This window comes from Passer montanus, unplaced genomic scaffold, assembly GCF_014805655.1.
Source record: "Passer montanus isolate IOZ18808 unplaced genomic scaffold, ASM1480565v1 scaffold5, whole genome shotgun sequence".
In the NCBI taxonomy this organism is placed as follows: Eukaryota; Metazoa; Chordata; class Aves; order Passeriformes; family Passeridae; genus Passer; species Passer montanus.
Window position 1 is genome coordinate 17,698,212 of NW_024369929.1, and position 15,154 is coordinate 17,713,365.

The 15,154-nt window shown below is 48.1% G+C and overlaps 1 protein-coding gene across 3 annotated transcripts; it reads right to left on the reverse strand.

The window, feature by feature from the left end:
• Positions 1–668: 668 nt before the first annotated feature.
• Positions 669–15,144, reverse strand: BLM (BLM RecQ like helicase). 3 transcript variants are annotated; one of them, XM_039723536.1, is made up of 20 exons: positions 15,013–15,144; positions 13,751–13,925; positions 13,121–13,233; positions 12,639–12,771; positions 11,056–11,738; positions 10,185–10,361; positions 9,746–9,864; positions 8,985–9,098; positions 8,136–8,234; positions 7,901–8,049; positions 7,502–7,608; positions 6,603–6,763; positions 5,949–6,144; positions 5,026–5,216; positions 4,042–4,189; positions 3,514–3,713; positions 2,582–2,774; positions 2,325–2,447; positions 1,801–2,008; positions 669–1,001 (listed from the first exon to the last, which is right to left on the reverse strand). In XM_039723536.1, the coding sequence occupies exons 4-20, from the start codon at positions 12,731–12,733 to the stop codon at positions 818–820; spliced, it is 3,147 nt and encodes a 1,048-aa protein (XP_039579470.1). In that variant the 5' UTR covers positions 12,734–12,771; positions 13,121–13,233; positions 13,751–13,925; positions 15,013–15,144; the 3' UTR covers positions 669–817. The 3 variants fall into 3 exon arrangements, with proteins under 3 accessions (XP_039579470.1, XP_039579469.1, XP_039579471.1); XM_039723535.1 differs by having other exon boundaries at positions 13,121–13,236; XM_039723537.1 differs by having other exon boundaries at positions 13,121–13,236; positions 15,019–15,135.
• Positions 15,145–15,154: the final 10 nt, after the last annotated feature.

Genomic DNA, 15,154 nt, shown 5'->3' on the forward strand with positions numbered 1-15,154 from the left:
CGCCCTCGCGCTGCCGCCGGCCCGCCAAGTGCCTCCCTGCGGGCCCTGGCACAGCGGGCCCGGGGCGGCTGCGGCTGCCCCTGCGGCCCTGACGTGCCCGGTGCCGGGCTGGGCACTGGGGCTGGGAGCAGCCTGGGCTGGTGGAAGGTGTCTCTGCCACGGCAGGGATGCGCTTTAAGGTCCCTGCCAAGCCCTGCCGTGCGGACTCGTTGCCCAGGAAGAGCGGATGAAGTGCCGGGCTCCAGGCCCGTCCTGCCCGGAGCACAGCCGCCCTCACACCGACACCGTGCCTGGGCCAAGGGCAGGCCCGCAGAACTGACAAGATCTCGGCTTAAAAATAAAACAACGGTAACTGAAAAAAAAGCACACCCAGGGCAGGGTTAGACACTCCCAGCTCCAGGATGTGGGGAATCAAACAGGAAAGTTAGAAACACTCATTTTCCTTCCCAACCTGTTCTTTCCAGAGGCAGCAGAGAGCTGCCAGCTCTGGAGCACTGAGGCAGGAGCAAGCGAGGACACAGGCAGCCACAGCTCTGGGGACATGCAGCCCCCAGCATTTGCGGTCTTGATCATGTCCCTGAGAGGGCTGTAAAGCAGGATCACAGGGAGGAGTGTCACCAGCAGGAGAGTTTCTATAACCACTCACAAGTAGAAAGGCCCAAATAAACTGACAAGTTAAAAAATACTTATTTAATGTGAGCTTTCATACTCGACAAACACACAAGTCCCAGAAGGCTCAGCAGCAGCAAACGAAACAAAAATTTAATAAACAGTGATTCCATCTTCGGGAAATTCATCCAGTAATTGCATTTCCCAGCTAAAATATGGAATACGAAGGCTGAAGAAAGCTCCTGGATTTGGGTTTGGGCAGTGCCATCATGGCCAGCTTCCCAGCAGCTCCCTGTGTGCCACCAACGCTGTAGGACGCGGAGCTGCCACCGGAGGAAGCTGGAGCCTTTGAACTTGGCAGCTTCTTGGTCCTTCTGTACCTGCTGTAGCCACTGCAAAAATCAGAGAAGGTGTGTGTGAGACACCTGTGGCACCTGCCCTGGCCCCTGCACCAGTCTGTGCTCACACGGCCACCACCACTGCATTTTCTAGAGGACTACACACTCATTTTGTATTTTTTTTTTTTAAACACTCATGGCTGCAAAACGACCTCTGAAATGCAAAGAGTACAGCTGTTGCTCTGGGATGTACCCAAGGGTGAGCAGCAACAGCAAGTGACACTTCAGAGGCAGCAGAGCTAATGACAGATAACCCAGTGGATGGGAAAGTGCCAAGGGTGGGACAAAACCTGCTGGGCTGGGAAAACCATTTGCTACAAAAACCAGGGAGCAGAATGATGAGAACTGGGGCAGAGAAGGGGAAATCCTTGGGAAGTGGCAGATCTGCCCGAGAAGCTCAAGACCAACCAACAGCAGATGCAGGTGTTGCTTTGCATGATACAGTCAGAAAGAGAATCTGAATTAACAAGGGGCTGAAGTTCAATTATTCCATCAAATGCTCAAAGTTTTAATACCTGTTTATGATTTCAAGCAAGGAACCTGCTAATGCTACTGAAATGTAGTGTTCCCTGCTTAGCCTGCAGCAGTCAAGTGTGAGGACAACTGCTAAATATCCTTCCTACCAGCTTTAAAAGCAAACATGCAGAAAAGCACAGCAGAGCAGCTCTGACCAGGCACCCAGACAATTTCAACACCATTATTTAAGCCCATGCTCAGAATCTGCAGTGGGATAACTGCAGCTCTGGGAGCAGCACTGTGCAGAGAGAAGTGACAAGTGACCCCAGGCACGTACCCTCTGGGGTGGAACTGCTGGCTGCCACCACCACTCGTCCTTTTCCTCTTGGAGTCCCTGGAGGTCGGCAGCCGCTTCCTTTTCCTCCTCTGGTTTGTGTTATTGCCAAAATAGCTGGAGGTTGTACCTGCATCCTCTGCTTCTCCATCGCTCCCCAGAGAGCCCGTGCTCCCCGTGGCTGTGTCCCCACCCGGGCAGGCAGCATCTTCTACACAGGCAAGGAGGGAAAACTAACTCAGTCAGGCACCAGAACACACTGGTGGTGTCAGAACATCTGTCCAGGCTGCTCCTCACCTCCTCTGCACTGCCCCATCCCCAGTCTTTTGGATACACCCTGAATTTATCTCTAGTGGGAAGGCAGAAGGACTTTGGTGTGTTCTGAAAGTGATTGCCCCCTTTTGGAATTACTGAACTGTAAGAATTAGTTATTTGTGATTAAATCATGGTAACTTTTGAATCAACCTTCTGCTAGAGGAGGAGAGAAAGGCACTGAACAGAAGCACACACTGAGGTACAAAGCACACCTGGGATGGAGCGTTCTGAGTACTTATCCATCACTTTAATTATCTCTGCACCGTACTTCTCCAGTTTGTCTTCTGTGACACCATCGATCTGCAGCAATACCTCCACGTCTGAAGACAAGGTTTCTGCAGCACAGCAAAGTACCCCTCAGACACGTCAAACAAATAACTTTTTATAAAGATACCCTGAAAGAAATTAATTCCTTTCTGTGCCCCTCTATGCAGAAGCCCCAATGGACTTCTGAGCAACCTGACCTTACCTGCTATTTTCTTTAGGGTGGAAGTACTGAAAATATTGAAGTAATGCACGTCAAAGACCTTGCCCAGGGTTTTGCAGGTGTCTGTAAGTTCACTGAGGCACTGTTTCACCATCTCTTCCCGCTGGGACATCTTTGCCATGGAAGCCCTTTGCCTTCTGATGGCACTGGCACTCTCTGTCTCGTGGAACTCCACCTGTTAAAACCAGCCATCCATAACTGCTGCCAGGGTTCCTGCACACCCTGACTGGTAACACAGGGACACAGCGCAGGAAACACAGAGTATCCTCTGATGGACCAAAAAAAGCTGTTCACCCAGCACACGTTTTTAACGTAAGTTTTTACAGGCCCCTCAACCACACCCCTGTTTCCTCAACAAAGAGCTGGCAGAGTTTAGAGAGAAGGAGAACCTCCCAAGAGCCCAGTTCCCAGCTGGCTTCAAACAGAGGTCACTGGGGTAATGCTGAGGGCTCTGTCCTGCTCCAAACACAGCACTGATGCAGAGGTGTTGCCTTAAGAAACCTGGGACTCTTACATGACCTTCACAAAGTGCCTATTCCATCAGATCCCACCAATGACTAGGAAAAAATAGAGTAGAAAATGAAGAAGGGAGTGCTGGTTCTTTTTCTTTCTCTTTTTAGCCATCTTTCTGTGGGAGGTCAGAACTTTCCTTCACTGTCCAGGAATCAGATGGGCAGGGAAGAAGAGAAAGATTTAGACCTCTCCAAGCCTCTCAAACTCACTTTTTGCCCCACAACATTATTACTAGAATACTGGGCTAGGAATCACACGTGTTGGATTCTGTTCCTTGCATCTACCAGATGTTAGTTCAGCTGGAGGCAAACTGTGTTTAAGCTACCCGAGGGGATATGCTAAAGGAAAACTGCAGCACCTTCCTTAAAACAATGCCTTCAAGAAACTAAATAGTTACACACCTGGAGTGACCCATCCAGCACAGCCTGAGCTCTCTCTCCCAGAATGACATATGCCACTGCCTGGTCATTAGCTGTGATGTACAAATCCTCATCCAGGATCTTGTCCAGGACCAGTTTTCTGAAGAGCCTTTCAGCATTGTGCCTGGAATAGGCAGCTCCCTTCCCAAATATTCCAGACTGAATCTTGGCACTCGTTGAACCTGTGCAACAGAAAGCACAGGATGAGCCCGTGCTCACAAAGCCCATGTACATGCATTTACAGGCCTGTGGGAGATTCCCAAGGCAGTCTATTCACATTCAAAAAAGCCTTTAAACACTGGAAAACCAATATTATCACTATAGCAACCTGAAATGGATTAAATCTTCAGTTTCATTTATTTTGGATCACTTACCCAAGAGATTCTTGGGAAAATAAACTTTGCAAAATACACATTTTTTTAAACGCCTGCTGGCATTGCACAACCCTCTTGATTCCTGGTCAGGGATTTGTGCACCAGGTTGTTCAGGAGTTTCAGGGAGAACAGTCACCTAGGAAAATGTCCACCATCATGTTCAGGGTGTACCTGCCAGAGCCTGGATTCCTCTTGCCGTTGATCCGCCCTGCCTGCCCGCAGTGCTCGCGCACAAACCGCACGATGCTCTTCACATCCTCGGTCACATTCCGCGATTTATAATCCTGGCAAGTCAGACCTGATTAGGACATGCCTTTACGTGTTTCTGCCCTAATCCAAGCTGTTACTGACACCCTCGGTTTTCATGACTGAGCTTTTCTCAGCTGTGAATTGAGTTTGTTCCAAATAAAGAAACCATGATTTCCTAGATAGAAACCTACAGGGATACAGTCACAGGGATTCTGGATGTGATAACACAAAACCAGTCCCATGACTGTATATAATCCCCCTGTGGTTATTTGTGTAGAGTGAGGAGCAAGATTGCTGGGTAAATACTGGGAATCAAGGTAAATAATTTGGAAAGCATTCCTGTAATTATCCTGCCACGCTCTAGAACATTAGAATGAGACTAAATAGGCATTATCCTCACCAAATTTGGCTCCAATCACAGCTGTATAAGGGAACGCTTCAAACACAGAGCTGAGAAACAATATCCACAGGTACAAAACTGATCAGGATCCCTCCCCTCCACAGCTGCCTTCCCTGCTGCTCCTGCTACTAAGTTTGCATAACCCCAAATGTTTGGACCACCTTCAGCAGCGCACACCTAATGTGGCCCTTGTGCTGCTCTGCCCTGAAAACACCTGGACAGGAGCTGAAGGGATTTCCCCATAGTCACTGCAGTGGATCTGATGTAAGATCCTGCCTCCTACACAGGACATCCTTATGCCTCTGACAGGAACAGGAGCATCACAAGCCCATGGTTAAACCCTGAAAATACCTGGAAGCCTCACAAAAATACAGGACTTTTATTCCTTTTCTCCATTTGCCTTCCCAAAGGTCATGTAACCGTTTACGGATGCAGTTTAACACCACTACAAATAAAACCTGTGGGGTTTACCTTCTTTCTACTGCAGTTGTCACAAATCACTTCTGGGTGATCTTTGCAGAAGGTGGGGTTGAAGTTGGTCTCCCCAAAGTAGGCGAGCAGCTGGACGCGGCGGCACTCGACCACGTTCTCACAGTAGTGCACCATGCTGTACAGGTTGTTGAAGTGGGTCTGCCTCGTGTGGCTGTTCCCATCCTTCTCCACTGAAACACAATAAATTCAGTGATGTTTGTTAAAGCTGCACCTCTGCCTTTTCATGGACTGTGAAAAAAATTGCCTTTGCTTAAAAATCCCGCAATACTGGCTTTGCTTAAAACGCAATATTGGCTTTGGCAAGAAAAGGTGAGTGGGTTAGCACAGAACAGATGTAGGAGAGATTTTATCTCTCAAGTTTTAGAGAACTGGAGAAGGGAAATACAGCTAGAATGACAAAAGTCAAGAGAAGGGTAAGCATGACAGCATGAGAGGAGACGGCCTCAAGTTGTGTGAGTAGAGGTTTAGATAAGATACCAGGAAGAGTTTCTTCATAGAAAGGGTAGCAAAGCCCTGGCACAGGATGCCCAGCATGGAGTCACTATCCTTGAAAGTGCTCAAAAAATATGTGGATGTGGCACTTGAGGACATGTTTTGGAGGTGAACAGGGAGGTGGAGTTGGTCTGACAGATGGATTTGATGATCTGAAAGGTTTTTCCAACCTTAACAATTCCATGATTCTGTGAAGCAAAGTGGTTTTAACTAGAATTAAGTACGAGTGACAACAATCCTGCTCCTGCCACCTGAATGAAAACCATCCAGATAAGGATTCCTAGTTCTCCCCTCCCTGCAATACTGAACTATCCATGGCACTTGTAAAAGAGAAGTAATACAGGCTAAAGGAAACCAGCAACAACGTCACTGCTGTAATGTCATCTCCAAGTCCCCAGAGGAGAACTCACTCAGGATGAGCCTTCTCAGCCTGGTCACATCACTGTAGCTGTAGAAGAGCAGGCAGTGGGACATCTCTCCATCCCTGCCAGCTCTGCCAGACTCCTGGTAGTAGCCCTCGATGGATTTGGGAAGGGACGCGTGGATAACGTAGCGCACGTCGGGCTTGTCGATGCCCATTCCAAAGGCAATGGTTGCACATATCACCTGGAAGGAGATCACAATGTTCTAGACACACTTTATGGGAATCACTCCTGCAACACTGCATGGAAAGCAGAGGAGGGACCTGGATTAGGAAACCTGGAGGACCCAGAATTTCAGCTGTAACAGTGCAGAGCAAGTACAAAACAGCAACAACCTCCCGTCCAGACACAGGAAAAACCCAAATCCCAGCCTCTGCACAGCAGCGTGCCAGGAGCTGTTTCTGAAACCCTGCACTGCTCAGGTCCTCCCTGCTGGAGTAGCACACCTCAGTACAGTGCTACAACCTTTCATTCACCAAACTCCCAGTGAAAGGTGGCCACTGTGCCCCAGCAGGTCTGCTGGGATCAGTTGTTCAATACTGCATTTGCTGATAACACTGCACAACTTCCCTATTATTTCCCAGGCCAAGAGGGATAAAAGTGCCCCGATTTTCTTCCCTTTTCCTCCTGGTTTTTCCTCACCTGGCATCCCTCCTGATTAACCCACTTCTGCTGCACAAGATCCCTGTTGGAATCGGTGAGGCCGGCGTGGTAGGCCAGGGCAGCCAGCCCCTCCTTCTGCAGGATGGCTGCTGTGGTGTCACACTCGTGCCGGGAAAGGCAATAGATTATCCCAGAGTCATCTGCAAAGAGATGGCAAAAGAAATCTGAACTACAATACAGCTTTATTTCCTTTCCCTGCTCAACCTGCCTCTTCCCGCTGGAATAAAGATAAGAGTAAAGATATAACTGCTTCACTATAGAACTTATTTTATTAACATCAGATAGTCTTGACAGTCTATCCCACACAGTCTTTTTAGGCTTTTGGTGAGGTGGAATGAAAAAATGTTTTCCTCATCAGTATTGTGCAATCTCAGGATTTAAAATACATAAACAAAACCTATATAATTCAAGAGTTAGAGCAGTTCAGTAAATGCTCTCTGAGGGTACAGCATGGGAGAAGCTCTGAGGGAGCTTTGTGTAATCCAGTTCCAGCAGCAGGAGCTGCAGGACTCCAAAGTGAGCCTAGAAAGATGGGAATCACTGAAGATAGCTTCAAGGGGAACTACAGATAAGCAGACCAACACAATTAAACAATTAAGATATTGGGTGACCTTTATGCTCTGAAGACATGATCATAAAAGCTCTGGCAGGCTCCAGAAGGGTTATTCAAGGGCATCACCATAATTGACTTTTCCATCTTAACTTAAATCCTCAACTTAGAATGCACATAAATCTGATTCCCATTTTCAGTAACATCACTTTACCTCCATGTTGCTTTTATGGTAAATATATCACTATTACAGCATTATAAAAGCTTTTACTGCCTTGAGAAGTGGTTCACGAAAAGGCCTGTGGGCACCATGCTGCTGAGTACTCACGGGGATGATATTTTTTAATCCATTCCAAGCAATCCATCGCCACCTTCTTTGGCTTCTTGGGCAACACGTCATATTTCAAGTTATGCCTGTTGAAGCTCATTGTAAACCTGAAATGTGACAGTTCATGGTGCTTGTCAGCCTTATGGGTACAGTTGTGTTGTGTTAAACAGCTTCCTTCATCATGCAAGGAAGGGCTAGGTGAGTTTTTTGTTTCTTATGTTAATATATTTTTATCTATCTTCTATTAAATTCCATGCATGCATTTACTTTAATTTAATTTAATCAGATGCAGCTACATAAGCATTTCAGATGGGCCTGTGAGGCTTTTCTTATTTCACTAAGTTTTCCACTCAGAATTTCTGTGGCACAAACGGTTTCAGAATCCTGCTGACAACTCACACTTGTGGCTTGAGCATCTCGAGCTGGTTCAGGATGTCCTTCTGCACGCGGGGGTTGGCGGTGGCAGTGAGGGCCATCATGGGCACGCAGCGGAACTTCCTGCGCAGCATGTTCAGGCGCTTGTAGTCTTGTCGGAAGTCATGGCCCCACTGGTTGCAAAACACAATTCAAGTGAACTGAGTGAAATGCTCCAGCTGAGCCTTCTGGCATTCCTGAAAACCAGGGGAGGTTTTACCTGGCTGACACAGTGGGCCTCGTCAATGACGAAACGCGCCAGCAGTTTCCTGTCGTAGAGGTTCTCCAGGGCAGACATCAGGCGGCTGCTGGCACACACCTGGGACACGCCACCAGTGGCAATGGAAAGCAAAATACCTGGGCTAGAAGTGTCAGCTGGGCTGGCTGAGAGTACAGAAACAACTGTCCTACGCTGCAGAATCACCCTGCACCGCGCAGCTGAGTCCCCAAGGCACAGAGATGATCCCACTCAGCTGCCTTCTAACCAAGCAGCTGCTGTGGGATTCCCACCAGGATATGGGATCACCCACCATCCCAAGGCTCCTCATTCTGAGGAAATGGCAGCAAATTTAAATTGCTTATGTCAGGAAAAAGAGAAAAATTATGCTGAAGAGAGAAACACTATCAGCACACTAACCAGCCCTCTCTTACAAAGCTCTTGTGCAATAACATTTTTTTTAACCCTGCATATAATGCAGCCCAAGGCACACTCTGACAATCTCTATCACCCTGACAATGCTGCATTTTTCCTGTTTTACCCTATTCAGAGCAGTCTGGATTTAGTAGCTACTGGACAGTGATTAACACTAATGTGTATCAAGATAGATTGAAACAGCTGGGCATGGGAGCTTGTTTTAGGAATTTACATTTTACAGACATACTCAGATCTTATTCTTGGCTAATTATTAATGATTGACATTAGCTACATCTGCATAGATTCTTAATGAGTGATCTAAAATCTAGCATTTTTTTCCCCAGAAGCCTACTCTGAATGCAGTTTTTTAGCACCTCACAGCAATCCCCCTCCTTGTAGCCCCTATGGTTTCACAATTGAAGATGAAGTACAGACCTTCTCAGGGGTGACATACAGCAGCTTTATGACAGGGTCTTTCTTTGACAACTGCATGTAGATTTTTGAGGCATCAGCATCTGTTCTGTCACCAGTCAGGTATGTTGCAGCAATCTATATTTTAAAAAAAGCATAAATATATTGAGTTTTATTACATGCAAAACAGAAGAACCAAATGAAGAACCTCCCAACCTCTCATTACAAACCAGTTCCTAAGCAGTCAGCCTTGGGAACACGTTTGGAACACACATCTGAGCACCCTGGGCTAGTGGAAGGTGTCCCTGCAGGGACAGGGGGTGAAATAAGGTGTATTTTAAGATCCCTTCCAACCCAAGCCATTCTGGAATCCTGTGGTCTCCTGCACATGCATTTCTGCTCTGTGTGTCATGTTTCCAAAGATGTTTAGCACCTCCAGAGCCCCCCCAGCTCAGGAACTCCTAGGGCTCATTCCCACTGCAGAGTCAGGCTGTGCCTGTGTAGGTGAGTGACCACAATTCTCAGGATCTCAGAACCAACCCCTGCTCTAAAAAACACAGCTCCAGCACCCAACACCAGGAGCAGCAATAAATCCAGTGGTCACACTGCCAAGATATTCCAGTTCATCCAATTTAGCTCTTCCCAGGCAACTTCCTGTGCAATTCACAGTGTCCATCTAATCTATTTATGCAGTTTATATTCAGGAGACACAGGATTTGCTGTAAGAATTCAGATTTCTAATCCAGTTACCTGCTGCTTCACTCAATAAAGCTGCTGGAACTTACATCTAAAGTCTTCAGCTTCTGAACCTGGTCGATGATCAGAGACCTCAGCGGAGAAATAACGATGGTGACCCCGGCAGAGACACAGGCTGGCAACTGGTAGCACAGGCTCTTCCCACCTCCTGTGAGGATGAGACACAACACAGCAAGGGTTGGGTATCAAGAGAAAAGGGATGGACACCTACTCCTTATTTCCCACTTTACAGCACTTTTGGAAACAATGAGTTTCAACCAATGCCTGCCACTAAGTGACACCTGTAGGATAAGGAAGAGTCACTGTGTGAATTATTAAGGAAGGCAGAAATCAATCCCCTCACTCAAAATACCCCAGTGCAACATTACTCCTGAAATCCTGCAGTCACAGAATTCCAGCAGCACAAAGGCACGAGGGAAAAGCTTGTCCCAAAGCTTGCAAAAGGAGCTGCAGGTCTGTACCCTGTACCTGTGGGCATGAGGATGAAACAATCCTCCCCCAGCAGAGCAGCATTGATGGCCTCCAGCTGGTTTGTCCGGAAACAGTGCAATCCAAACTTCTTGTGGAATATATTCATCATTTCTGCAGAGTGGGGAAATTTCATACCCCTGAAACGCTCCAGTGCAGGGTTATGAACCACTGGATCTGGAAGACAAAAAAATGTAACTCAGAATAAGTTATGACATAAGTTACAGAAGGAATTGTTCCCTGGGAGGGTAGGGAGGTGCTGGCACAGGTGCCCAGAGCAGCTGGGGCTGCCCCTGGATCCCTGGCAGTGCCCAAGGCCAGGTTGGACTGGGCTTGGAGTATCCTGGGAAAGTGGAAGTGTCCCTGCCATGGCAGGGGTGGCACTGGATGGGATTTAAGGTCTCTTCCACCCCAAACCATTCGGTGACTCTGATTTTCACCTCCCCTTTTGCCAGCCTGTCCCTACATGAACCTGAAATGACACTGACCAACCCTGGGCCCCAGAGGGACCGAGTTTGCTTCCACAAACCCATTTTGGAACATTTTGCAGTGAAAACCATTGTACAGCTTTGAATCAAAAGCCGTAGAATCATTATTTAACTAAAACACAGAAACGCCCTCATCTCCAATTTTAGCAGCTTCATCTTCCAGCAGCCTGAAACCAGCACAGGAAGGGAATATTCAAGTTTGGCATCATTTAGAGGGAAAAAAAACCCCAAGATGACTTTGCAAAAAAGGAACCAAAAGAAACTTTCGCACAAACAAAAGGCATGGATTTGATCTGTAGTAGTTACTTGGTCTTAGATTCAAAAATAAATAAATAAGAATTTAAAACTGGAAAAACCCAATTACCCTCAGGAGCATAGCTCACCTGGCTGGTTCTTTGTTGCCAGCGAGAGGGCTGGCTTTGGAGCAGCAGGACTGGGTCCCACAGCTGACCCTTTGGCTCTGGACATAATCTTGGACAGGAGGGATCTGGCAGGCCCCTGCGGGCCGGGCTGGCACAGCGGCGTGGGCGGCGCCTGGGGGGCTGCAGCGGGCACCGAGCTCTGCCAGTCCTCCTCCTCCAGGTCATCGATGTCAAAGGCATCCAGCTCCCAGTCAGCATCGCTCGTGCCCAAGCTGCTCCCTGCAGGACGGGCACTGGGAGCCGTGCTCTGGCCCTTCAGGGCTGTGCTGGTCAGGGGCTGGATCCCTGGACTTCTGTCCCAGCTGCTGTCGCAGGACGGGAGGCTGAGCCTGGGGGAAGCTCCCTCCCTGCCACCTGCCCGGGGACAGGGCAGCTCCTCAGCACTCTGCCTTGAAGCACAAGAGCTGTCCAAGGTTTGGTTGGTTTTGGCAGAAGAGTTGCTGGAATGAACAGAAAGCACCGATGGGGGGTTTGTGGATTTGGGGGAGTTTCTGTCAGAACTGAAGCTCCAGCTGGGGCCAGAACCCGGACCTGCACCAGGACACACACGAGAGCCCTGCTCCGTGGGAGACTTCCAGCTTCTAGGAACAGTGGTGTTTATGCCATTTTGGTTCAAACCGGCAGAATTAGCCAGCAGTTTTCTCCTGGGAGAGATAACAAGGGAAGGAAGAACGAAAAAATATATATATTTAGTCACAAGCAATGATTTACCAAGTTCTACAACATTCATTAAACAGTTTGGTCTCACTGCTATTAAACATCTTAACATATGGTGGTTCCATCGTGTTCTGAGTCACCATGTTTGAAAATTATTTCAAACAAATCTAGGGAAGAGAAAATACCACCAGAAGAAACTAATGACCAAATGTGACATCATCTCTACAGACACAATATAAAAGAATTCCTAAAGCAAGGAACACATCCAGGCCAGGTAGAATATTAAAAATAAATCCTTAAGAAGCAAAACCTGAAGTTAAAAGTATGCCTGAACCAAATCATGTTTTTAGATACTTTCTAAAGACTATGTCTGAGTATAGCAATGAGAAATAAAATAAGTTGTTGTACTGAGAACATTTACAGAAGCTCATGGTCCCAGTCCAGGAAGAATCTAATCAAAACCCCAAATCCCAATGCTGTCCATGCACTGTGCCATCAGCTGACACAGCAGACAGAGCAGCAGGTTGTGGCAGCAATAATTCCACTGGAAGATGGCAAGTTCAGGGATTTTAGGAGAAATCCCCATCCCTGCAGTCAGCGAGAGGGCAGACAACACCAGCAGAATGCCCATGGCAGGAGAACTGAGGAGGACACCTGGCAGGTCACATCACAGCACCTGTGGGTGCAGAAGCACCTGGTGCCAGGCTCCTCCTCAGGCTGCCTGTGGAACTGGATCCTCCCTCTGGCAGCACACAGGGGTTTGGGGTATTTTGTTCCCTCCCTCAGTCAGCGTTCCAAGGTTTTCGATCCCCTCCTGCCCCGTTCTGCAGCGTGCTGGGGACACCTGCAGGCAGCTCCCCGCTGCACACGGAGCTGCTGCAGCCTACCTGAGCTCCCTGTGCTGCAGCAGGGCTCGGGCACAGCGCAGGGCCTGCAGCTCCTGCAGGGGGATGGCATCCACCAGCTCGCAGATGGCCTCCATGACTCCGAGCAGCCGCGGGGCCACGGGCACGGCCTCACCTGCCGGGGGAGGGAGCTCAGCACAGTCATGTCCATCAGAACAGCTCTCAAGAGGCTACCACCCTCCCAGAGGACAGGGCATTGCAGTAAATCAGTCTAAATTATTTACTTCCAACATACTTTTAGTCCATGTGCATAAAGAAACTGTTTCTCTGTGAAGAACTCAATGAGTCTACATATTTTTCCCCTTGTTTATTATTATCTGTCTATAATCCAACTATTTATGTCAGCTCTCCAGCTACAGATGTTAATTCTCCATCTGTCAATGTTCTTGGATTACAGAGGATAATAAATAGTTGCAAACTATCCCCAAAATCAGAGATAGGATATTCCAAAGCATTTTGTGTACCTGAATCCCCTGCACTGGGATCACCTCCAGGATGTGTTGTGGGACCTTTCTCCTGCCTGGCCTCGGAGCTGCCAGGTGTGCACCTTCCTCCAGTGGGAGAGTCTCTGAAAACACTGCTAACACCAAAGGAAAAGCCATGAAAATACAGGTATCTGTAAACTGAGGCACTTCCACAGAACAGCGGGATTTAAGATGTATGGAAAAGATAAATTCCTGAAGCCCTGGCAGAACCCAAGAGCTGAGCAGTCCTGAGTTCCAACTCAACTCATCCTGGGTTCCAACACAGAACAGCGGGATTTAAGATGTATGGAAAAGATAAATTCCTGAAGGCCCAGGCAGAACCCAAGAGCTGAGCAGTCACTCATCCTGGGTTCCAACGTGTGGAATTTTCTCCCATCCCACTACAGAAGTTACTCTGCTTTTTTCTGAAGTGAAAGCTGCCTAAATTCACCAGCCATAAAACCAGTATTTGATAAAGCATTAATTGCAGCTGCCAGCCATCAACCTGCCAAGCAGCAGAGAGACACAAGCTCAATCTGTGCCTCTTTAACAAGCAGGAGTTTGTGGCTGGTTTTGGTACTTTTCTATTCATGCACCAGCCAGTTGGTTCCAGCAGTGAGCTCTGATTACCTGGCACTGTGTGCAGAGGGGGAGAAGGGAGGCAGCTCCTCCTCAGGGGAGGGAGGGATGATGTCCAGGTCATCCTCCTCCAGCTCAGCACCTGCCCATGGCCAGGCGGCCTCATCCAGTTCTGGGGAGCTGTTCCCAGCCCTCTGTGGCTCCTGGCCCCCTTCAGCACCAGCAGCTGCAAGAGAAGGGCACTGACATTGCTGGGGAACTCTGCACACACAGCCTGCCACAAACAGGGGGGAAAGAGCAGCCAGACTTCAAAACACTGACACAGATCCTGACTCCCAAAGGATAAAACTTGCTGCTCCCTTCTCTCCCCCATTAAAGCAGACAGACAAATCCCCACAAACCTTCATTTAAGTGGAAAAGTGATACAGCTAAACCTACAGTCACCTGTCCCTGGCAGGAGTGAAACACTGAAGAGGTCTATTTTTCTACAACAGTTTTCTATAAAAACAATTTCTATAAAAATCTGTTTCTATAAAAAGCTCCTATTATATTAAATCCCAGCCTTAAAAGAGTGAAGACTCATCAGTTAGCACAATCCCTGTACTGGAATTGGAAGGTAAATGTACATGTATTGTGTCTTAAAAGATAAATCCTACAAAGAGAGGTCAATATCATTAACTTATTGAAATTAATTTCATGGAGATAGGAAAAGACAACAAAATATTAAGAACAGAAATACAGTTCACAAATCTTTTCACCACTCAGTGTAAGGGCAACATCCCAGAATACTTTTTGATGTTATTCAGTTGCATAAACATGGTAATTTCCCAAATAAAGGCCCAAAGTTTCAAAACACAGCGGGTAAGGAATCTAAAATAAAACAGTTCTGTGGGACAGAGCTGCCAAAGCAATGACAAGCAGGAATGTTGTGATCATAACTGAGGATTGGAGCTGTTTTGTGTTTATGTTTGTGCTAAGAATGGAGGGCGGTCACTTTTTCTGGTTTAGTACTTCAGTTAGGTGTAAGATGACTTTATGTCTGTCCTGTATTAATTTTCTGAGTGCTTTTCTCTTTATAACATTCCTATAAATTATTAACCATTTCAGGAATGCCATAGGTCGTGTAACTGCAGTGCACACGCAGCTGCTACTCCTGCACGGGCAGAACGCTGCCGTGCTTCCAGGCTCAGAATCAGAACGGAATCGGGGCTGCCCGCCAGTGCCGAGCACACAGCTCCCCGTGATTCCCGCGCAGCCAGGCCAGCCCCGGGGCGCACACAGCGCTGTTCCCCCAGCTCTGTACCGCCACATACCGTTACCTGGGAGGGCCCCGGCGCTGCCCGCATCCCGGGCGGGCTGGGCAGCCGAGTCGTCCAGGCAGATCACGGAGCGCTGCGAGCAGGGGCTGCGCTCGGGCTGCGGCGCTGCCGCGCTGCCGCCGGCGGGGCCCGGGGC